This window comes from Nerophis ophidion, linkage group LG29 (genome assembly GCF_033978795.1).
Source record: "Nerophis ophidion isolate RoL-2023_Sa linkage group LG29, RoL_Noph_v1.0, whole genome shotgun sequence".
NCBI lineage: Eukaryota > Metazoa > Chordata > Actinopteri > Syngnathiformes > Syngnathidae > Nerophis > Nerophis ophidion.
Window position 1 is genome coordinate 28,480,497 of NC_084639.1, and position 23,672 is coordinate 28,504,168.

Below are 23,672 nucleotides of genomic sequence, written 5' to 3' on the forward strand. Positions count from 1 at the left end.
ATAAGTCTCCTAACTTTGTTTCTTTCATTTCAACACTTATGTGTACACATCAACTTCAGATCAGTGGAGTTATGTTTTGGTTCCTTCTATGCCATTTTTGTCAAACAATATTTTGTTTTTTACAGCAAAAACACAAAATAGTGAAACTGAAACTAAACTGAACTGACTCATAACAACATTGATTTTGATATGTTATTGTTTTTTTGTTTTGTTTTTTAACTAAAAATAGACAGCTTTGTGTTATTAGTCAACATTGTAAGTTATTCTCATTAGTTTTTATTCTCCTTTGATGTTTTCGTTGTCGTCATTTTACAATTTTAGAATGTTCCGCGGGGCCACACTTTGGACACGCCTCTATTTTCATTCAATGACAATTGCAGGAGTTTTATCAAACAGATTCTGTCTTTATTAGGGCACATTTCACAGAGTGCTGAGGGAGGAAGAAAATGAAGACTAATGTTACAAAGTAGTAGTTACACACTAGAGTCCTAAAATAATATTCTTGTCCAGCTGCCGTACACAAAATAACTATCACTCATAAAAAAAAGGGTTGACTACATTCATTAAAGTAGGAGAATACATTTAGTAAATGAGTTGTTAGACGTGTACACACTTGGATTCCTGCTGAGGTGAAGCATAGAAATGGTTAAAAAGACGCCTGGTCGGATGTCATCATAAATACTTCTTAAGCCTGATTTGGCCGCACGCTTTTAGGTCTCCACTTTGGAGTGTGACCACAACTCAATTGTGTGTATTTTATGTCCACTTTGGAGTGTGACCACAACTCAATTGTGTGTATTTTATGTCCACTTTGGAGTGTGACCACAACTCAATTGTGTGTATTTTATGTCCACTTTGGAGTGTGACCACAACTCAATTGTGTGTATTTTATGTCCACTTTGGAGTGTGACCACAACTCAATTGTGTGTATTTTATGTCCACTTTGGAGTGTGACCACAACTCAATTGTGTGTATTTTATGTCCACATTGGAGTGTGACGACAACTCAATTGTGTGTATTTTATGTCCACATTGGAGTGTGACGACAACTCAATTGTGTGTATTTTATGTCCACTTTGGAGTGTGACCACAACTCAATTGTGTGTATTTTATGTCCACTTTGGAGTGTGACGACAACTCAATTGTGTGTATTTTATGTCCACATTGGAGTGTGACGACAACTCAATTGTGTGTATTTTATGTCCACATTGGAGTGTGACGACAACTCAATTGTGTGTATTTTATGTCCACATTGGAGTGTGACGACAACTCAATTGTGTGTATTTTATGTCCACATTGGAGTGTGACGACAACTCAATTGTGTGTATTTTATGTCCACATTGGAGTGTGACGACAACTCAATTGTGTGTATTTTATGTCCACATTGGAGTGTGACGACAACTCAATTGTGTGTATTTTATGTCCACATTGGAGTGTGACGACAACTCAATTGTGTGTATTTTATGTCCACATTGGAGTGTGACGACAACTCAATTGTGTGTATTTTATGTCCACATTGGAGTGTGACGACAACTCAATTGTGTGTATTTTATGTCCACATTGGAGTGTGACGACAACTCAATTGTGTGTATTTTATGTCCACATTGGAGTGTGACGACAACTCAATTCTGTGTATTTTATGTCCACAATGGAGGGTGCTGACAACTCAAATGTGTGTATTATATGTCCACTTTGGAGCGTGACGACAACTCAATTGTGTGTATTTTATGTCCACATTGGAGTGTGACGACAACTCAATTGTGTGTATTTTATGTCCACTTTGGAGCGTGCTGACAACTCAAATGTGTATTTTATGTCCACAATGGAGGGTGCTGACAACTCAAATGTGTATTTTATGTCCACAATGGAGGGTGCTGACAACTCAAATGTGTATTTTATGTCCACAATGGAGGGTGCTGACAACTCAAATGTGTATTTCATGCGTCCACATTGGAGCGTGCTGACAATGACATCTTTTAGGCTGGTGTCCCTCTGAAATAGATACCTTCTGATGATGTTGCTGAATCACAGGAGCCTGCTGGCAACTCAAGAACGTTCCAGAAAGAACAGCTGTTGCTGTTACACAAGTCATATTCCTCTTCCAAATTGCGTTGGCAAGATCTCGGCAAAAGGAGCCTTTGTTTGCGCAAAAAGCCGCTACTTTTTCCTACACTTTGAGCCCTGCGGCTTATTAAACGGCGCGGCTGATTGATTGGATTTTTATTCGCTGACGGCCATCATGCCAAAAGTTTTTATAAAACAGGTGCAAAGAAGCTAAAAAGGCGTCTTATGGTTTGTGACATGGCGCCATCTTTTGGATGAATTTGGGTGAATGGCTAAAAGTGTTTCCTGCTGTTAAAAATTTAAAACCGGAAGTAAAAGTGCCCGTTCCGTCTTCTAGCCATCCATTGCAAATCTACTCGTATGGATTCGTCATTCCAAGCAAGGTGTGTAAGTTTTACAATATAACTAAAACAACTCTTACTTGCTAAACCATCCTGTGTGTGATGTCTGTATAAGTTTTAATGCATATTTCTACTTGCTATCGTAATATTATGGCGCTAGTGTCGTTAGCATTAGCTAATATAATAAGACGATTATGAAATTATTGGCATTCTTTTTTGTTTTGTTTCAGTTTCGCAAATTTATCAGTAAATGCACCAACACGTCAGCGTGGTTTTATTGAGTCTGATTAGCTGGTGGGAGAGCTAAATTTCGCATCAAAGGTTCATGACTGATGTTTTGTTCTATCCGCCGTTTTACTGCCGCGTTACAGACACCATTTGGAAACAATGAAGGTATGTAAAGAAATAATTTCACATACATATCTGCAATTTATGGTCCAGTACAGCTACTTGTCAGGCATCAATTTTTTTTCTTCCAAAAATGAGTGGGTGTGGCTTATATACCGTAAAATACGGTCATCTCATACAGGTTTTTTTTCGCTGTTTAAATGCTTTGAGGCGGAAGTAAAACTGTCCATAGTGGTTCTTTGTACTCGTAAGGATTGTAAGTTTTACAATATAACTAAAACCATTCTTACTCACTAAAGCGTCCCGTGTGTGATGTCTGTAGGCGTGTTGTCATACATATTTCTACCTGCTATCATAATGTAATCAGGCTCGCGTCGTTAGCATTAGCTGAAATGCTAACAGGTTTATGAGTTTGTAGTATTATTAACTTACAATGGCATTCCTTTTCTTATTGTTTCACTTTAACAAACTCCTCAGTAAAATCAGCAAAACGTCAGCGTGGAGTTATTGAGTTACTGTGTTTAGGTATGTAAATAAACGTTTACAAAATATTTTCTGTGTAAAGACGTCTTTCACAGAGTACATATCTGCCACTCATATATGGGAAGATGTTTCCTTCTAAGCGGTAGTAGGTACGGTGCGCTCTATAGTGTGGAAAGTAGAGCAGAGTGGAGCGTTTCAGAAGGGGCAGGTGTGTTCTTGCAAGAACATCCAACATAAAAAAAGTTGTAAAGATATGTAAGAATGTGTATTTGTGGATGGAGAACATGTGATGACTGCAAACCACAGCTTTGGTGCTAACGTTTTAGCAAACAGCTAGCTGGAGCACAAGTAAAAAGCATGTCTGAAAATGTCAGGTAAGATAGGAGACTTGTGTTAGAAGCGGGACATTTAAAGGCACAGTCTGCAACATTTCCTACGGCATCAGGGCGTGTGATTGGACAGAATGCAGGAAGTAGCACACAGACAATTAAAGATCTTGCAGCACCTGAAGATGGTGAGAAGTGACATCCACAGGTGTGCAGCAGGTGGCTCCTCGCTACAGGTGTGGAGTAGTCGCAGCTCAAGGGCGAGCAGAATGGAGTCAAAGAGGCAGGTTGACACGGGGAAAGAGCTAAGTAGGAAATGTGGCCGACTGTGCCTTTAAATCACCTGCCAGGAAGCAAGGGGGATGGCAGCCAGCCTGGTGGTCTACTTCTTGTCCACTTTCAGACTTTTGACAAAGGTCCACAGCTCCTTGACCACCTGAGGAAGCCCAGAAGGACAAAAGTTAAACACGAGGGACTTTTTAGTTTGTTTATGTTGTTTGCCACTCCAAATACAAGTCCTACTGCAGATAGTCCTCATATATATATATAGTGTACACTGCAGATAGTCCTCATATATATATATATATAGTGTACACTGCAGATAGTCCTCATATATATAGTATACACTGATGATAGTCCACACATATATATATAGTGTACACTGCAGATAGTCCTCATATATATATATAGTGTACACTGCAGATAGTCCTCATATATATATATATATAGTGTACACTGCAGATAGTCCTCATATATATATAGTATACACTGATGATAGTCCACACATATATATATAGTGTACACTGCAGATAGTCCTCATATATATATATAGTGTACACTGCAGATAGTCCTCATATATATATATAGTGTACACAGCAGATAGTCCTCATATATATATATAGTGTACACAGCAGATAGTCCACATATATATATATATATATATAGTGTACACTGCAGATAGTCCTCATATATATATATAGTGTACACTGCAGATAGTCCTCATATATATATATATAGTGTACACAGCAGATAGTCCTCATATATATATAGTGTACACTGCAGATAGTCCTCATATATATAGTGTACACAGCAGATAGTCCTCATATATATATAGTGTACACAGCAGATAGTCCTCATATATATATATATAGTGTACACAGCATATAGTCCACATATATATATATAATATACACTGCAGATAGTCCACATATATATATATAGTGTACACTGCAGATAGTCCTCATATATATATAGTGTACACTGCAGATAGTCCTCATATATATATATATATAGTGTACACAGCAGATAGTCCTCATATATATATAGTGTACACTGCAGATAGTCCTCATATATATATATATAGTGTACACAGCAGATAGTCCACATATATATATATAGTGTGCACTGCAGATAGTCCACATATATATATATATAGTGTACACTGCAGATAGTCCTCATATATATATAGTGTACACTGCAGATAGTCCTCATATATATATATATATATAGTGTACACAGCAGATATTCCTCATATATATATAGTGTACACTGCAGATAGTCCTCATATATATATATATATATATAGTGTACACAGCAGATAGTCCTCATATATATATAGTGTACACTGCAGATAGTCCTCATATATATATATATAGTGTACACAGCAGATAGTCCTCATATATATATATATAGTGTACACTGCAGATAGTCCTCATATATATATATATAGTGTACACTGCAGATAGTCCTCATATATATATAGTATACACTGATGATAGTCCACACATATATATATAGTGTACACTGCAGATAGTCCTCATATATATATATAGTGTACACTGCAGATAGTCCTCATATATATATATATAGTGTACACAGCAGATATTCCTCATATATATATAGTGTACACTGCAGATAGTCCTCATATATATATATATATATAGTGTACACAGCAGATAGTCCTCATATATATATAGTGTACACAGCAGATAGTCCTCATATATATATATATAGTGTACACAGCAGATAGTCCTCATATATATATATATAGTGTACACTGCAGATAGTCCTCATATATATATATATAGTGTACACTGCAGATAGTCCTCATATATATATATAGTGTACACAGCAGGGGTGCCCGGAAGGACCACTGCCCTGTTCTAAAAATAGCTGAAATGGCAGGTGCAACACAGGTGTCAAAAAGCAGGTGCAACACAAACTTTTGCAGAGACTATTAGGCTCTTGCCTTTCTATTTACTCTTTGGGCACTTCCTGGTCACCTGACCGCCACAGTCCAATCAGCTGTAGTTATAAGCCGCTAGCAGGAAGTGACTGCTATGCTCTTGCTCTGTTTACTCTTTGGGAGCTGGGCACACTCTCCCTCGTCACGTGACCACCACGGTCCAATCAGTGGTGCTTATAAGCCGCTAGCAGGAAGTAGCCAGGAGACAGGACGTGAGAGGAGATCGATCGTATTTCTGCTCCAGGTAGCTTTTTAATTCTCGTTTTCACCTGAAATGTTGTGCTGACGGATTTTTAACTACCTGCCTATTTGTAACTTTATAGAGTTGACTTCCAGCGCCGGATTCTTTGTCATGAGGCTGTGTTTGACTGTAGAAGCTGAGTTGGTGAGTCCATATTTATGACAATGGCACCTGAAGCATTCATCTTTCTTCATTGCAACATCTTTCTGGCATATTCTCAATCCTCCATATAAAAGGTTTATGACTCAAACGAATGACTAATGATCACAATTGTGTCTAGAATGTACTTTCACACGTGTTTGGATGATAAGCACGTTAGTGCACGGACTGCTTTGTATAGATCATAATTATGCTGCTAATGCTTATTTGAGCATTTTATTGCATATTGTGATTCTGACATGTTTATTGATTTATATTGTACAATATTGAGGAAAGAACTGAACATTATTGAATATTTATTATGAATACTAATAATATATTAAGAATACTTGATAATGCAATTAGTGTTATTTAAGGAAGATAATTTGTGTCCACATGGATTTATAAGAATAGTCCTGGCTTACACAGGCCAGCTTTGTGAGAAATCATTAAGATGATCAGTGTTTCCACAAAGATAAATATCATTAATTATTAATAATAACATAGACTTAAAGGTCAATTGAGCAAATTGTCTATTTCTGGCAATTTATTGAAGTGTGTATCAAACTGGTAGCCCTTGGCATGAATCAGTCCCCAAGAAGTAGCTCTTGCTTCCAAAAAGGTTGCTGACCCCTGCTGTGTACCATCACTTCCAGGCTATAGGCCATCACTTTGAAGCCTGTGGTTTATAACACGGTGCAGCAAATGTATTGGTAAGACAGAAAGAGTTAAAAAAAAAACATGCAAAGACACTAAATAGGTGTGTTATTGTTTGTGCTATGGCGCCATCTTTTGGACCAGTTTGCTCACTGCAGGTACTTTCATCTAGTGCTCTCAGCCAGAAGTACAGTTGCCATTCAGTCTTCCAGCCGTCAATAGCGGTTCTACTTGTAAGGATTCTTTATTTATCACTCTAAGCAACGGTTGTAAGTTTTACAATATAACTAAAACAATTAATACTTACTAAAGTAAGAGTGTTGTCATGCATATTTCTACCTGCCATCATAATCAATATAACAAATATTGTTGCTAATACGCTAACAGGTTTACGAGAGTCTGTGTTAGCATAATTAACTTACATTGGCATTCTTTTTGTATTGTTTCACTTTCACAAATTCTTCAGTAAATTCAGCAAAACGTCAGCGGGGAATTCTGGAGTCTGTTTAGCTGATTAGAGAGCTAGCTTGCGCAGCTAGTGGGTCCATGTCTGATCAGCCATTTTACTGCCATGTTAGAGACACCGTTTAGAAACAATGAAGCTATATAACTCATTTCACAACGTATATATCTGCAATTAATAAATGGAAAATGCTTTTTTTCTTCCAAGCTTTAGTGGGAGTGGCTTACAGAAACAATGAAGGTATGTCAATAATAGGGCTGGCAATCTTTGGGCGCAGCATGATTTGATTCGGGGGTAACCATTCGATGCAGAATCGATTCTTGATTCAAAACCGATACTTTTTTAACGACATTGGGTGCCAGTTGTATGATTAACTACATTAAACACATTTATAATTCATTTGAAGTAAAACTGATTTTGTTGAATACAATTCTGGCCAAACATTGAATAAAGTCAAATACAAATAAGGCAACAGGAGAAGTATCACAGCAGACATAGATCATCTACATCAACTATATGTTGTTTTATTCTGAATGTTGCTGGGCCGGGTTGGCTTTTGGAATTGGAATTGTATTATTGTGTATTAGTTTGTTGGAGTGATTAATGAAAAAAAATAATTTGTTAAAAAATCTATACATATATCAAAATTTAAAAAAACATTTTTTTTATTTTTTCTATTAGATTAGATAGTACTTTATTTATTCCGTCAGGAGAGTTCCTTCAGGAAAATTACAATTTTCAGCACAATCCCAAAAAAATAAAAATAAAAAATAATAATAAATAAATTATTGATTATTTATTATTATTTTGATCAGTTATTAAGATTAAGAGTTGCGATTCATCTGAAAATGTATTTTTTTAAACACCTCGAAAACAAATATTTCCACAATGGGTTATATATGTATGTATATATATATGTATATGCCTAGGCTAAGACCGATTTTTTATTTTATTTTAATCTTCTATTCCCCCCCCCCGCCCTTGTTTACCTGTATGTCATCTTTTTTGTAAGGGGCACTGGAAGCCGGCAGACCCGTCAGCGATCCTGTTCTGTCTCCCTGTAATGTTTGTCTGATCTTGAATGGGATTGTGCTGAAAATTGTAATTTTCCTGAAGGAACTCTCCTGACGGAATAAATAAAGTACTATCTAATCTAATCTAATGTGTATATATATATATATATATATATATATATATATATATATATATATATATATATATATATATATATATATATATATATATCATGTACGGGAAAGTATGATTGGTCTAAAATTGAGTGGGTTTGGCTTATATATGGAGCAGAATATAGGTTAGGTCCCGCGTGCTTGTACCACAACAAAGATAGTGAGTGACTGACAAGAGGCTCACTCTGTTCATGTAGTTGTACTGTGGAAGACGGCAGAGAGTGTTGCACCGAGTGAACCCTCCTGTGTCCACTTTGAAAGCCAGAAAAGAAACACACGACGCAGCAATTTCTCGATGATGGCAAAGTTATTCATGGTTCTGTGAATGGCCCCCGGCCTACAAGTCTAAGACTTTTTGGAATGCCTCTGAACATGGAGTGGAATACTTCTTCAAAGCAATTAAGGCAAAATCCATACAAAGACTGTGAATGAGCGCTAGAAAGCTGCAGGTTTTTGGAAGTCCAGGAGTAGGTGCTTGAGCTCTGACTAGTCTCTGCCTTGCCACATGAAAGAAAGCATTCTGCTAGAAGGGAGAAGCACCATCTCAGCCAGGCCAGGTCAGACCAGACCAGACCAGACCTGACCTGGGCAACATAGGGCCTGCGGGCCACACGTGGCCCAGTAAGATTTCCTGGTTGTCTGTCTAACTTCCTGGTGGTCTGTCTAACGTCCTGGTTGTCTGTCTAACTTCCTGGCTGTCTGTTTAACTTCCTGGTGGTCCGTCTAACTTCCTGGTGGTCTGTCTAACTTCCTGGTGGTCTGTCTTACTTCCTGGTGGTCTGTCTAACATCCTGGTGGTCCGTCTAACTTCCTGGTGGTCTGTCTAACTTCCTGGTGGTCTGTCTAACTTCCTGGTGGTCCGTCTAACTTCCTGGTGGTCTGTCTAACTTCCTGGTGGTATGTATAACTTCCTGGTGGTCTGTCTAGTTTCCTGGTGGTCTGTCTAACTTCTTGGCTGTCTATCTAACTTCCTGGCGGTCGGTCTAACTTCCTGGTGGTCTGTCTAACTTCCTGGTGGTATGTCTAACTTCCTGGTGGTCTGTCTAACTTCCTGGTGGTCTGTCTAACTTCCTGGCGGTCGGTCTAACTTCCTGGTGGTCTGTCTAACTTCCTGGTGGTCCGTCTAACTTCCTGGTGGTCCGTCTAACTTCCTGGTGGTATGTCTAACTTCCTGGTGGTCTGTCTAACTTCCTGGCGGTCGGTCTAACTTCCTGGTGGTCTGTCTAACTTCCTGGTGGTCTGTCTAACTTCCTGGTGGTCTGTCTAACATCCTGGTGGTCCGTCTAACTTCCTGGTGGTATGTCTAACTTCCTGGTGGTATGTCTAACTTCCTGGTGGTCGGTCTAACTTCCTGGTGGTCTGTCTAACTTCCGGGTTGTCTATCTAACTGCCTGGTGGTCTGTTCAACGTCCTGGTGGTCGGTCTAACTTCCTGGTGGTCTGTCTAACTTCCTGGTGGTCTGTCTAACATCCTGGTGGTCTGTCTAACTTCCTGGTGGTCCGTCTAACTTCCTGGTGGTATGTCTAACTTCCTGGTGGTCTGTCTAACTTCCTGGCGGTCGGTCTAACTTCCTGGTGGTCTGTCTAACTTCCTGGCGGTCTGTCTAACTTCCGGGTTGTCTATCTAACTGCCTGGTGGTCTGTTCAACTTCCTGGTGCTTTGTCTAACTTCCTGGTGGTCTGTCTTACTTCCTGGTTGTCTGTCTAAGTTCCCAGTGGCAGTAAAATGAAGAGAAAGCATTGGGGGAGATTTAGTTTGATGAAGTAAGATGAAAAAAGTTGTTCCAAGGCCTTGAATGTGAGACTGGTACCATCCACATACCAGCGGCCTCTTCATTAAGGCTAGAAACGAGGCTAAATCACGGCAAAGACTAGCTCTTGGCAGGCGTACTCCCATTCCGCCTCTAAAAGAGAAAGTGGACATAATTCAAAGAGAGCGCGGCGTCCTAGAGGAGATGTGTGAGACCTCCAGGATAGAGCCATGTGTGTCCACCGTGTGAAGAACAATAGCACATTCCTGCATATCCATCATGGCCGAGAGCTCTTAAGGCTTGCCGTGAAGGCAAAGGGCCCTTGACCTGGCTACCGATGTTGATAAAGTGCACCCTCTAAACCAGGTCTGGGCAATTATTTTGACTCAGGGGCCAAATTTAGAGAAAAAATGTGTGTGGGGGCCGGGATACAGTGAAGTGAAGTGAATTATATTTATATAGCGCTTTTTCTCTAGTGACTCAAAGCGCTTTACATAGTGAAACCCAATATCTAAGTTACATTCAAACCAGTGTGGGTGGCACTGGGAGCAAGTGGGTAAAGTGTCTTGCCCAAGGACACAACGGCAGTGACTAGGATGGCGGAAGCGGGACTCGAACCTGCAACCCTCAAGTTGCTGGCACGGCCGCTCTACCAACCGAGTTAAACCGTATCTATCTATGCACACACACACATGCACATTTTATATATATATATATGTGTATATATATGTATGTATGTGTATATATATATATATATATATATATATATATATATATATATATATGTCTATATGTGTATATGTATATATATATGTATATGTATATATGTATATGTTTTAGGGGTGTTGGAAAAAATCAATACGAATCGAATCGAATACGTTGTGCGATTCAGAATCGATTCTCAATTTTAAAAAATTGATTTTTATTTTTTTGTATTTTTTTTTATTAGTTTTTTTAATCAATCCAACAAAACAATACACAGCAATTCCATAACAAGGCAATCCAATTCCAAAACCAAACCTGACCCAGGAACACTCAGAACTGCAATAAAGACACAAAATATATACATATACACATATAGACATAGCTTACACTCAGACATTATTGTGAGGTTTTGTATTAGTGTTCCTAAAAATAGAACCCGAGCACACATACTGTACAGCAGATTTTCACAGGTTGTATGTATGTATATAATACATACATTTACATAAATACATTCACATATATGTATACATATATATGTACTTCAGGGTGGAAGAGGGGTTAGTGCGTCTGCCTCACAATACGAAATTCCTGAGTAGTCCTGGGTTCAATCCCGGGCTCGGGATCTTTCTGTGTGGAGTTTGCATTTTCTCCCCGTGGCTGTGTGGGTTCTACTCCGGCTTCCTCCCACCTCCAAAGACATACACCTGGGGATAGGCCCCTCCCACCTCCAAAGACATGCACCTGGGGATAGGCCCCTCCCACCTCCAAAGACATGCACCTGGGGATAGGCCCCTCCCACCTCCAAAGACATGCACCTGGGGATAGGCCCCTCCCACCTCCAAAGACATGCACCTGGGGATAGGTTGACTGGCAACACTAAATGGTCCCTAGTGTGTGAATGTTGTCTGTCTATCTGTGTTGGCCCTGTGATGAGGTGGCGACTTGTCCAGGGTGTACCCCGCCTTCCGCCTGATTGGAGCTTAGAGAGGCACCAGCGCCCCCCGCGACCCCAGAGGGAATAAGCGGTAGAAAATGGATATATATGTACACATATATATGTATATGTATACATATATATATATATACACGTATACATGTATACACATATACATGAATACATTTATACACGTATACGTGTATGTATATATTTATATATATATATATATATATATATATATATATTAGGGCTGTGAATATTTGGGTTTTCCCACGATTCAATTCAATATCGATTTTTGGGGTCACGATTCGATAATATATCGATTTTTTTTTTTTTTTCATTCGATTCTCGATTCAAAAACGATATTTTTCCGATGGAAAAGGATTGTGTATTCATTCAACACATAGATTTCAGCAGGATCTACCCCAGTCTGCTGACATGCTAGCACAGTAGTAGATTTAAAAAAAAAAAAAAAGCTTTTATAATTGTAAAGGACAATGTTTTATCAACTGATTGCAATAATGTAAATTTGTTTGAACTATTAAAGGAAACAAAAATCTGACTTATTTTATCTTTGTGAAAACATTGGACACAGTGTGTTGTCCAGCTTATGAGATGCCATGCAAGTGTAAGCCACTGTGACACTATTGTTCTTTATCCATCCATCCATTTTCTGCCGCTTATTCCCTTTTGGGGTCGCGGGGGGCGCTAGCACCTATCTCAGCTACAATCAGGCGGAAGGCAGTGTACACCCTGGACAAGTCTGTCTAATGATAATGTCAGTGAGGGATTTTTAATCACTGCTATGCTGAAATCATAACTAATATTGATGCTGTTGATAATATTCATTTTTGTTTCACTACTTTTGTTTTGTTCTGTGTGGTGTTTGTGTCTCCTCTCAATTGTTCTGTTTATTGCAGTTCTGAGTGTTGCTGGCTCAGCTTTGCTTTTGGAATTGGATTGCATTGTTATGGTATTGTTGTGTAGTGTTTTGTTGGATTGGTTAAATATATATATGTGTGTATATATAAATATATATATATATATACTGTATATTACCATTTTACATCAATATTGCAAGTTTGCTATACAAAAAACTAAGTTTTGTTGGAAAAAAATTCAACAAAATCAAACAAAATATAAAAACTTATGACTGATGGATAAATCTCAAATTGATGTTAAAATAAAAAAATAAAAACATATAGATGACTCATTTTTGAGTGTGGGGGCCTTTTGGATTCCTGAGAATTCTTTTTTTTTTCTTTTATTACCGTATTTTTCGGATTATAAATCGCACTGGCCGAAAATGCATAATAAAGAAGGAAAAAAACATATATAAATCGCACTGGAGTATAAGTCGCATTTTTGGGGGGAAATTTATTTGATAAAAGCCAACACCAAGAATAGACATTTGAAAGGCAATTTAAAATAAATCAAGAATAGTGAAGAACAGGCTGAATAAGTGTAGGTTATATGAGGCATAAATAAGCAACTGCTATGTTAACCTAACATATTATGGTAAGAGTCATTCAAATAACTATAACATATAGAACATGCTATACCTTTAACAAACTATCTCTCACTCCTAATCCATAAATATCATGAAATCTTCTTCCTCGATGTCTTCTAAACAACTCTGCCAACTCCAAAGGTATGCGCCGCTTCCTCTTGTCCTTTTCTGCTGCATATTTCACTACATCCAGCTTTTAATCTGCACTACATGATTTCCTTTTCAACGCCTTTTTTCTTCAGCCCTTCTCAAGTCTTATAAGTTACCGCCATCCATGAAATGATCCATTTTAATAGCTACGGCAGTAGCATATAGCAGTTAGCATTCCATGACCCACAATGCACCTCTACCATGACCCTCCCCCGCCCAATTCTTATTGGTTGACGTGTGTGTGACGATTGCTGACATTTTCTTCGTCTCTTCCGCGAAATAGATAAATAATATAATTTGATATTTTACGGTAATGTGTTAATAATTTCACACATAAGTCGCACCCCCGGCCTAACTATGAAAAAACTGCGACTTATAGTCCAAAAAATACGGTCCTCGAAACATAACGATTCAAAATCAATTACCTCATTTTTAAACATTTTTTAGGGAAAATATTGCATATTTTGTGTGTTTGCTGTACAAAATACTAAGTTTTGTTGGGAAAACCAAAACTTATGATTGATGGATAAATCTGAAGTTGATGTTAAAATTAAAAAAACATATAAATGACTCATTTTTATAAGTGGGGGGCCGTTTGGATTCCTGAGAATTTTAATGTGATTTTTTTTTAATATTAATGCATTAAAATCAATAATCTATTGACATATTTCACACCCATTATTTCATGTTTTGGGGAGAAAAAGATGACTATTTTACATTAAATAAAAACATACCAAATATTTGATAGATTTCGAGAGATTTAACATTGAATAATAAACAATGAATATGACTTATTTGAAACATTTCCGCGTCCTCAGGACCAAATTTGAGGGGAGCCCTAAAGGTTAGCAAAAATCCATGATGTTGTATTGGTTTTGGAAATCCAAATATCCAAATGGCCCCCACATGTTTTGCTGCAAACAAAGGCTTCTTGTTGCCATTCCAAAACAGGAAGCTGATTACTGTACTTGAAGAAACATTCTCAGGCTAAAATGTATCTGGCAGATAAGAGCTCCAACACAACGACTTACGTGTTTCTCCAAAATCTTGAAGGAGCTCTTGGCAAAGTTCTCAAACTTCTGCTCGGTCTTGGGCAGCGGTTTCCCCTGACGGGAGAGGACAGGAAGTTAGCCAGGTGGCAGACACTCAATTAGCAGGATCTACCTCTTTGGCTGCCGCTGACAACTTGCTCTTTATCTCGGCCAAAGTCGGAGATTTAGACGGGCCGGCCTGGGGTTTGTCTTTCCCCGGAACAGGTGTCTGGAAGAAATATATTGGCCAGATAAGACAGGCCGATTGGGACGTCAAATAGAGATTTATGCACGGCAGAGCTCTTTGGAGCGTATTTCTTCTTTCATTCTGCCACTCCCACATCTGTTTTCATTCTGCTGTGTGAAGAAGAGATGATGTTCATGGATCAATATTACAGCGCAGACATGCTGCCCTTTTTAGTCTGCTCCCTGTGTTTATATCTTTGGCAGCGGCAAGCAGCTGGGAGGGGATCAAAGAACAAAATGGAACCCAATGACATCTTTTTTGACACGTCGGGAATCTTAAAAGAGGAATAAAAAAGGTGAAATGTAATGTCCGCTCTTAAAAGACAAAGATGATTTTTTTTTACATATAAAACTGTTGTTGCTCAAAAAATAACCATGAATCAAAATCAATGTTAGGAAGGACTTCTTTTTGGGGAAACATATTGCATATTTTATGTGTTTGCTGTACAAAAAACAAAGTTTTGTTGGAAAAAATGAACATAAAACAGACAAACTAAGTGCTTTCAAACAGAAGTAAAAGTGCCGTACTCATCATTCATTCTCCTCTTTTTTATGAGTGGGGGCCTTTTGGATTCCTGAGAATTTTAATGGCATTTTTTATCACTCAAAACATAATAATGCATTAAAACGAATAGTCTAATGAACTACTGACATATTTAGGCTGCAATTACTTGACATTTTTGGGGAGGAAAATATCACTATTTTACATCAATATTGCATATTTGGCGTGTTTGCCGTTCAAAAAGCTGAAAAAAATAAAAACAAACACAAACAAAAAATAAAAACGCATTATTTGATGGCCTTTTGGATTCTTGAGAATTTTAATTGAAGTTTTACTCAAAACATAATAATAAATCAAAATCAATGTTAGGAATTACTTCATTTTTAAATATTTTTCGGGGAAAATATTGCATATTTTGTGTGTTTGCTGTTCAAAAAACAAAGTTATGTTGGGAAAAATTAAACAAAAACAAACCAAAAAAACTTATGATTGATGGATAAATCTGAAGTTGATGTTAAAATTAAAAATACATGAATGACTAATTTTTATGAGTGGGGGCCTTTTGGATTCTTGAGAATTTTACAATCCTTTTTTTTTTTATCACTCAAAACATAATAATGCATTAAAACCAATAGTCTGATGAACTATTGACATATTTAGGCTGTAATTATTTGACATTTTTGGGGAGGAAAATATTACTATTTTACATCAATATTGCATATTTGGCGCGTTTGCCATCCAAAAAACTGAAAAAAATAAAAACAAACAAAGAAAAAATAAAAACCTATTATTTGATGGATACATCTGAAGTTGATGTTAAAATAATAATAAAAAAACATATAAATGAGGCATTTGTATGAGTCGGGGCCTTTTGGATTCCTGACAATGTTTGTATGATTTCTTTTATTACTCAAAGCATAATAATGAATCAAAATCAATGTTAGGAATTACTAGGGAAGATATTGCATATTTTGTGTGTTTGCTGTATAAAAAACTAAGTTTTGTTGGAAAACATTTAACAAAAAAAAACAAAAACTTATGATTGATGGATAATTTTGGAGTTGATGTTAAAATTAAAAATACATAAATGATTCATTTTTATGAGTGGGGGCCTTTTGGATTCTTGAGAATTTTACCATGCGTTTTTATTACTCAAAGCAGACTAATGCATTAAAATCAATAGTCTAATGAACTATTGACATATTTAGGCTGTAATTACTTGACAGCAGATATTTCACTGATTTTGGAGGAAAATATGACTATTTTACATAACAATTGCATATTTTGTGTGTTTGCAATAAAAAAACAACAACAAAGAAAAAAGGAACATAAACAAAAAACAACAAAAAGGTATGATTGATGGATAAATCTGAAGTTGATGTCGATACTTAAATTGGAGGACTCATTTTTCTGCTTAGGAGATAAAAGAAGAAGAAGGCAGGACAAAATGTAACCAAAGGACATCCTTTTTGACACATGGGGTACAAATAAAGACTTTACTGCTGGCCAGCCAGACGCTCCTGCGTGCAAGAAAGGTTTTTTTTTCATCCACGGCAAATGAAAGACACGTGCAACTCAAACTTTGTCACCGTCCAAAATGACCTCATGTTTCTAATAAACCATTACGAGTTGGAAATGACATCACGGGTCTCTTTCTGTATCGGAGACTGGAGCAAGCAAGACCTGGGCATGGTCTTCAATTAGGAGGATCCGCACTGGATGTTGCACAAGACCGAGACAAGCTCCGACACGCCCGGCCGGCGCGCAATCCAGAGAAATTGCTGGGTTTGCTGCATCGTGGCAAACTTGTTAGAAAGGAGCAAGAAGCCTGCTTCTGCTTCTCCCTCTGCTCATGGACACCGCGTGCTGTCACAACATGTGCAAATATTGTGCTTTACACATCCTTTTCTGACCGCATCTACAAAACCAGCACTTTGAGTCTGATACGCAAATAACATACTTTGGAACTAGGCCTGTACAGTATAGCAGTACTAGTATAGTATTGCCGTACTAATCCATCAAAAAGGGTACTATACTCTGTTTGACAATACTAGTTCCCGGGCATGACAGCATTGTGACATTGCTGCTTTTAGGAGCAGAGGAGCATGTATGGCAGCGCACACACACAGAGTACTTACAAGCAGACACAGTGTGGAGACAGAAAAGGGAGAATGGACGCATTTTGCTGTAAAAAGTGAAGATAAAGGTGAAGTTCTAACACTGAAACACCCTCAGGAAGAGCTGCTTTAACACATGCAGCTAACATCCCTCCACAGTGTTTTAGTTACTTCTAAATCACTAATCCTGGCCTCCATGGCGACAAATAAAGTATGTTTCTTACAAGTAGCATTATCACTGGAGGACAAGGAATAGCTAAAGAAGCTTCACTACACAGCGGAGGATACAATAGCTCACCGCCGTCACAATGTAAACAAACGCCATGGGTGGATCTACACCTGACATCCACTGGAATGATACCAAGTACAAGAGCGTATCTAGTCGATACTACTATGATTACATCAACATTTTTACTGTCACAAAATATTTTTTCCTTTTTAAAAAAATCATACTATGTTTATAATGTCAGTAAATACGTCCCTGGACACACGAGGACTTTGAATATGATCAAGGTATGATCCTGTGACGACTTGGTATCAGATCTGTGTTGTTGTTGTTGTTGTTGTTGTAAATTAGCATTGGCTACAAACACTATGATGCATACATTGGATAACTGTTTCAGATGTCTATGTTTTTTGGATCTGTCCCTATTTCAAATAAACCTTAATAATACCTAAATGTGTGGTATCATCCACAACTAATGTCAAGTATCAAAGAAGAGAAGAATAAGTGATTATTACATTTTATCAGAAGTGCAGATAGAACATGGTAAAACAGAAAATAAGTAGATATTAACAGTAAATGAACAAGTAGATGTATAATCCATTTTTACAGTTTGTCCCTCATAATGTGTATAAAATAATAGGTGTATAAAAGGCACAATATGTTACTGCAGACTAATTAGGAGTCTTTCTTTGTTTACTTACTACTAAAAGACAAGTTGTCTAGTATGTTCAACATTTGATTGAAGGACTAAATGACAATAATAAACATATTTTTCATCTGCACTAACATTTTTTGTTTAAACAAAGACAATAATGAAGTTTTTGTGGTCTTCTTTATTTAGAAAAGTATCTAAAAGTATCGAAATACATTTTGGCACTGGTACCAAATTATTGGTATCAGGACAACCCTACAACTGAGTGGGTTGGCGTTGGAATTTAGTGAGCAGATCAAAAAATGTGCAAGTCGTAACATGTTTTAATAAGCAGAGAAGTTGCGGAAAACTGGGAATTTTTCAGATTTAAAAAAGTCCTATGTTGACTGTCTTGACTCAGAGAAACCCTTTGATGGTGGAGCGTTCAAATGGGCCGAGGAACGTGGGAATTGTGCGCGTTTGAAAATTGGGCTATTCATTTTCAATGGGAAAAATGTTCCGGAAAACTAGGAATTTGTGGTAATCCAGGAGTGTTGGTAACTAAAAAGAATGGTTGGCAGGGTGTCCTGACCAAGCCCGCTGTTCTGATATGTAAACGCTTCCCAGTGGGGGAGAAGACGGGGGTATAAGCCTGCTCAGTGGCCGAGTGGTTAGAGGGTCTGCCCCGAGATGGATAGGTTGCTAGTTCAAACACCGACCGAGTCATAGCAAAGACTATAAACATGGGAGCCATGACCTCCCTGCTTGGCACTCAGCATCAAGGCTTGGAATTGGGGGTTGAATCGCCAAAAACGATTCTTGGGCGTGGCCACCGCTGCTGCTCACTGCTCCCCTCACCTCCCAGGGGGTGATCAAGGCTGATGGGTCAAATGCAGAGGACAAATCTCACACCTATCACTGCTACTTTACGTGGCATAATGGTCTATGTTCTTGCTGTTCTTGGTGTGCCAGCAAGGCCTGCTCTGCTGGGCTAACATAAATCATGATCATCGATTCATAAAAGTTCATTTGATTTTGGATTTACTTTTCATAAATATAGAAAAGTATTCATCATATTCTCTTCATGTCATATTAGGCTGCAGTCTTGCTGTCTTTAAGTTACAGCTTTAATCCAATCAAAATTCAGCTAGCTAGCTGCCAGCGCTGGATGAATTCTGCTGAAGGCTTTCTGAACCAACATCAGCGGCAGCTGAGCAGTTTAACAAACGGAGGACATTTAGTTAACAAACAGTGGCGATGGCCAATCAAATCACCAGTTGTTGACAGTAGCCTTACTTTGAACGTGACTGTGATCGGATACTCACTTGTCACTCCCGAGTATTCAACCACAAGTTGTGATTTACGAAAGCAGAAAGTGGCACCGGAGCCATACCCGGCCAGCGGTATTCACTTTTTTTAACCAACAACGAAGCAGAGCAAAACATTGATTAGGTGGCAGATATATATTTGCAAGGCCCTTTTCAAGAAGGATATTTAAAGAGAAACTCCATCTTGTGAAACAAGGTCGTCTGACCTGGAAAGGAGTTAAGCTGTCCTGGCGGTGAACTGGTTTGCCTGCCACTTCCGCTCCAATCAACCAACAATGAGCGGTACCAATGGCTTATACGGCATCAATAGGCCGTTACAAATTGTGAGTTCGAGAAACTAAATTCTCTGGTTTAATGAGACAAAGATTGAAGTGTTTGGCGTGAATGTTTGGAGGAAACCAGGTGCCACTCATCACCAGGCCAATACCCTCCCTAATGTGAAGCATGGTGGTGGCAGCATCATGCTGTGGGGGTGCTTTTCACCGGCAGGAACTGGGAGACGGGTCAGGATAGAGGAAAAGATGAATGCAGCAATGTACAGAGACATCCAGAATTTTCAAGAAGGACAATCCACCAATCAGGCCTGTATGGTAGAGTGGCCCGACAGAATCCATTTCTTCGTCAAAAGTTCGCCCAAATGCACCTGAAAGACTCTCAGACCACGAGAAACTAGATTCTCTGGTCTGATGAGACAAAGATTGAAGTCTTTGGTGTATATGTTTGGAGAAAATCAGGTGCCGCTCATCACCAGGCCAACACCATCCCTACAATGAAGCATGGTGGTGGCAGCATCATGCAGCGGGGATGGTTCTTAGCAAAGGAACTGGGAGACTGGTCAGGATAGAAGGAAATATGAATGCAGCAATGTACAGAGAGGTGCTGCAAAGACGAATGGGCCAAACTAGAAAAGTGAAGCGCTGTGAATACTTTCCAGATGCCATGTATATCTTTTCCCACGCTACGGGATGGACTGAGGGTAAGACAGGACGTGTGCACGTCAAATTCCAGTTCAAGCTTTATGGCGTTGAAGCCTCCATGGTTTGAATTCCCCAATACTGGAAAGAAAAGTGGTTGTGCATAATATGACCTCTTTTGAGTTGTGGACATAATGCCCTCAGGAGTGAAAACATCTCCCCGATTGTCCACAGGAGACATTTTTCTCTCAGAGGGCTGAGAGCCAACGAGAGATTTCCTTCTCAGTGCAGTTGATAGCACAGCGTGAAGAAAAGTATGCAGAATTTGCTCTCTCCTAGGAAAAGGTCCTCTAAAAGCACACAGACCTGCAGCACATATCCTGCTGGCTGCCGGCCAAAGAAACCCACTGCAAGTATTATTTACTCCAGCCAGCTGCAGACCTGGAGCAGCTGATAAACACTGATTACAGATGCCACAAGACATGGAACTTCATCACGTTTGACGCAATCTGTCCTCTTCAATCCAAAGCAAACACGTGTTTTGCAACAGCTTTGCTCGTCAAGTTTGCCCAGGGGCCCTGCCAGTTCAGAAGTCAAGCCAGCTTCTCCTGTGTGCAGCTTCACACACACCACAACAATCCTTCACCCCGCACAATCCTGCAAGTGCAGTCCAGAACAAGGTCGAGGGTGTGTCCGGTCCAAAGCAACATGGCTGGGTTTTGTACCCACACTAAAATAGCAATTAAAAAAATGAATGAAAAAGGTAGAGTCCATAAATCTAGCCCGGAAAAAGATAGAATGCCGTCTGGGGACAGGACCTTGCCACTAATGGAGAAGTTCAAGAACCTTGGGATGTAGTTTACGGGTGAGGGAAGAGTGAATTGTGAGATCAGAGTCAATGCGGACCCTGCTTCAGTCCTTTGTAGAAAAGAAGAAGCCTAAACTTAGCGGTCAATCTACGTTCCTGTCCTCACCTTTAGGTGGTGAAAAGACAAGATCAAGGCTGTGTCCGGTCCAAAGCAACGTGACTGGGTTTTTTGTCCCCCAACAAAATAACAATATACAAATTTATGAAAATGTGTGGCTTCACGGTGGCAGAGGGGTTAGTGCGTCTGCCTCACAATACGAAGGTCCTGCAGTCCTGGGTTCAAATCCAGGCTCGGGATCTTTCTGTGTGGAGTTTGCATGTTCTCCCCGTGAATGCGTGGGTTCCCTCCGGGTACTCCGGCTTCCTCCCACTTCCAAAGACATGCACCTGGGGATAGGCCCCTCCCACCTCCAAAGACATGCACCTGGGGATAGGCCCCTCCCACCTCCAAAGACATGCACCTGGGGATAGGCCCCTCCCACCTCCAAAGACATGCACCTGGGGATAGGTTGATTGGCAACACTAAATGGTCCCTAGTGTGTGAATGTTGTCTGTCTATCTGTGTTGGCCCTGTGATGAGGTGGCGACTTGTCCAGGGTGTACCCCGCCTTCCGCCCGATTGTAGCTGAGATTGGCGCCAGCGCCCCCCGCGACCCCGAAAGGGAATAAGCGGTAGGAAATGGATGGATGGATGGATGGATGGATGAAAATGTGTTTCTCCAGGTCCATAGTTCTAGCCCCGAAAAGGATGGAGTGCCATCTGGGGACGAGACCTTGCCCCATTTCAAGAACTTTGGGATGTTGTTTACAGGTGAGGGAAGACTGAATTGGGAGATTAATGTCAATGCAGACCCTGCTTCGGTCTTTTGTAGAAAAGAAGAAGCCTAAACCTAGCAGTCAATCTACGTTCCTGTCCTCACCTGGGGACAGGAGATTCTGGTGGTGACTGAAAAGACTAGGTCACAGGTGCACACAGGCCACCGTGGGTGTTAGGGTAGAGATCGGGTGAAAAGATCTGTCATTCGGGAGGAGCTGGGAGAAAAGCCGGACGAGGTGGTTCGGGATAAGATGCTCCCCGGGGAGGTGTTTAGGGTACGTCCAACCGGTAGGAGGCCACAGGGGAGACCTGCTTGAAGAGACTATGTCTGCCAGCTTGCCTGAGAACGCTTCAGGAGGATCTAGACCAAGTAACTGAGTAGAGGGAACTTTGAATCATATAAAAATTGTGGGAGTTGTGCAACTTTGAAAAAAGTCCCATTCTTTTATAGTGGGTTGAAAAATGTGAAAGGAGTAGTCGCCAGAAAAAAGGGGTTTGAAAAAAGGAAAATGGTAGTTTGAATGTCCAGGATGGTGGAATGTGTTGAAGGTGGAATGAAGTGAAGTGAAGTGAATTATATTTATATAGCGCTTTTCTCTAGTGACTCAAAGCGCTTTACATAGTGAAAGCCAATATCTAAGTTCCATTTAAAGCAGTGTGGGTGGCACTGGGAGCAGGTGGGTAAAGTGTCTTGCCCAAGGACACAACGGCAGTGACTAGGATGGCGGAAGCGGGACTCGAACCTGCAACCCTCAAGTTGCTGGCACGGCCACTCTACCAACCGAGCTATACTTTGAATCGGTTGAAAAATATGGAAATGGTGAAAGTTTGAAAAATGGCCAATACATTTTGAATGGGAAAAATGTCCCAGAAAACCTGGAATTCTGGGAAATCTGGGAATTTGTCAAGGCAAAGCCGCGATTCCCGAATAGGTTCAACAGTTTGAAGTTGCAACGCTTTGAATGGGATGAAAAATGTGGAAGGTAGAGAGCGCCAAAATCTGGAGAAGAACAAGAAGAAGAATAAATAGATGAATTCTGGTGTAGAAAACTATACTGTAGGTGTGAATGCTTTGGGGCATTCACACAATGACAGAATGTTGAAAAGTGGAAACTAACAACACCAAGAACTGTATTGAAAGGTCATTTGAGATCAATTCTCCTATCAAAGCACAAGTTTGCTGCTCTTACATCCACAACAATGTATTTTCTAGACAACTGAAGTTCAGCAACACTTCTGTGATTCATACAAATTCAAAGTTGTGATTAGTTTGATTTAAAACAACAATTGTTTGACAGCACTAGTTTAAACACAAGTGTAGATTGTGGGCATTATTGTTGTAATCTGCACTTGATGATTTACATACTTATGTACTCACCATCATTGGGTGACATTTCAAAGCTAATTTTTGTCATCCGACCACAACAATGTGACAAATACTTTTAATG

General features: G+C 39.4%; 1 protein-coding gene across 2 annotated transcripts in view; it reads right to left on the reverse strand.

Moving 5' to 3' along the window:
- Window positions 1-383: 383 nt before the first annotated feature.
- The window catches only part of npm1b (nucleophosmin 1b), a 60,964-nt gene continuing 37,675 nt past the window's right edge, over window positions 384-23,672 (reverse strand). Inside the window, exons 9-11 of one of the 2 annotated variants that reach the window (XM_061891942.1) lie at window positions 14,709-14,804; window positions 14,576-14,650; window positions 384-3,997 (exon numbers count right to left, since the gene is read on the reverse strand). In XM_061891942.1, the coding sequence (XP_061747926.1) occupies window positions 3,944-3,997; window positions 14,576-14,650; window positions 14,709-14,804 (225 nt within the window). In that variant the 3' untranslated portion in view covers window positions 384-3,943. Of the gene's footprint in view, window positions 3,998-11,261; window positions 11,284-14,575; window positions 14,651-14,708; window positions 14,805-23,672 lie in introns of those variants that run through there. The other variant, XM_061891943.1, reaches the window with a different exon arrangement.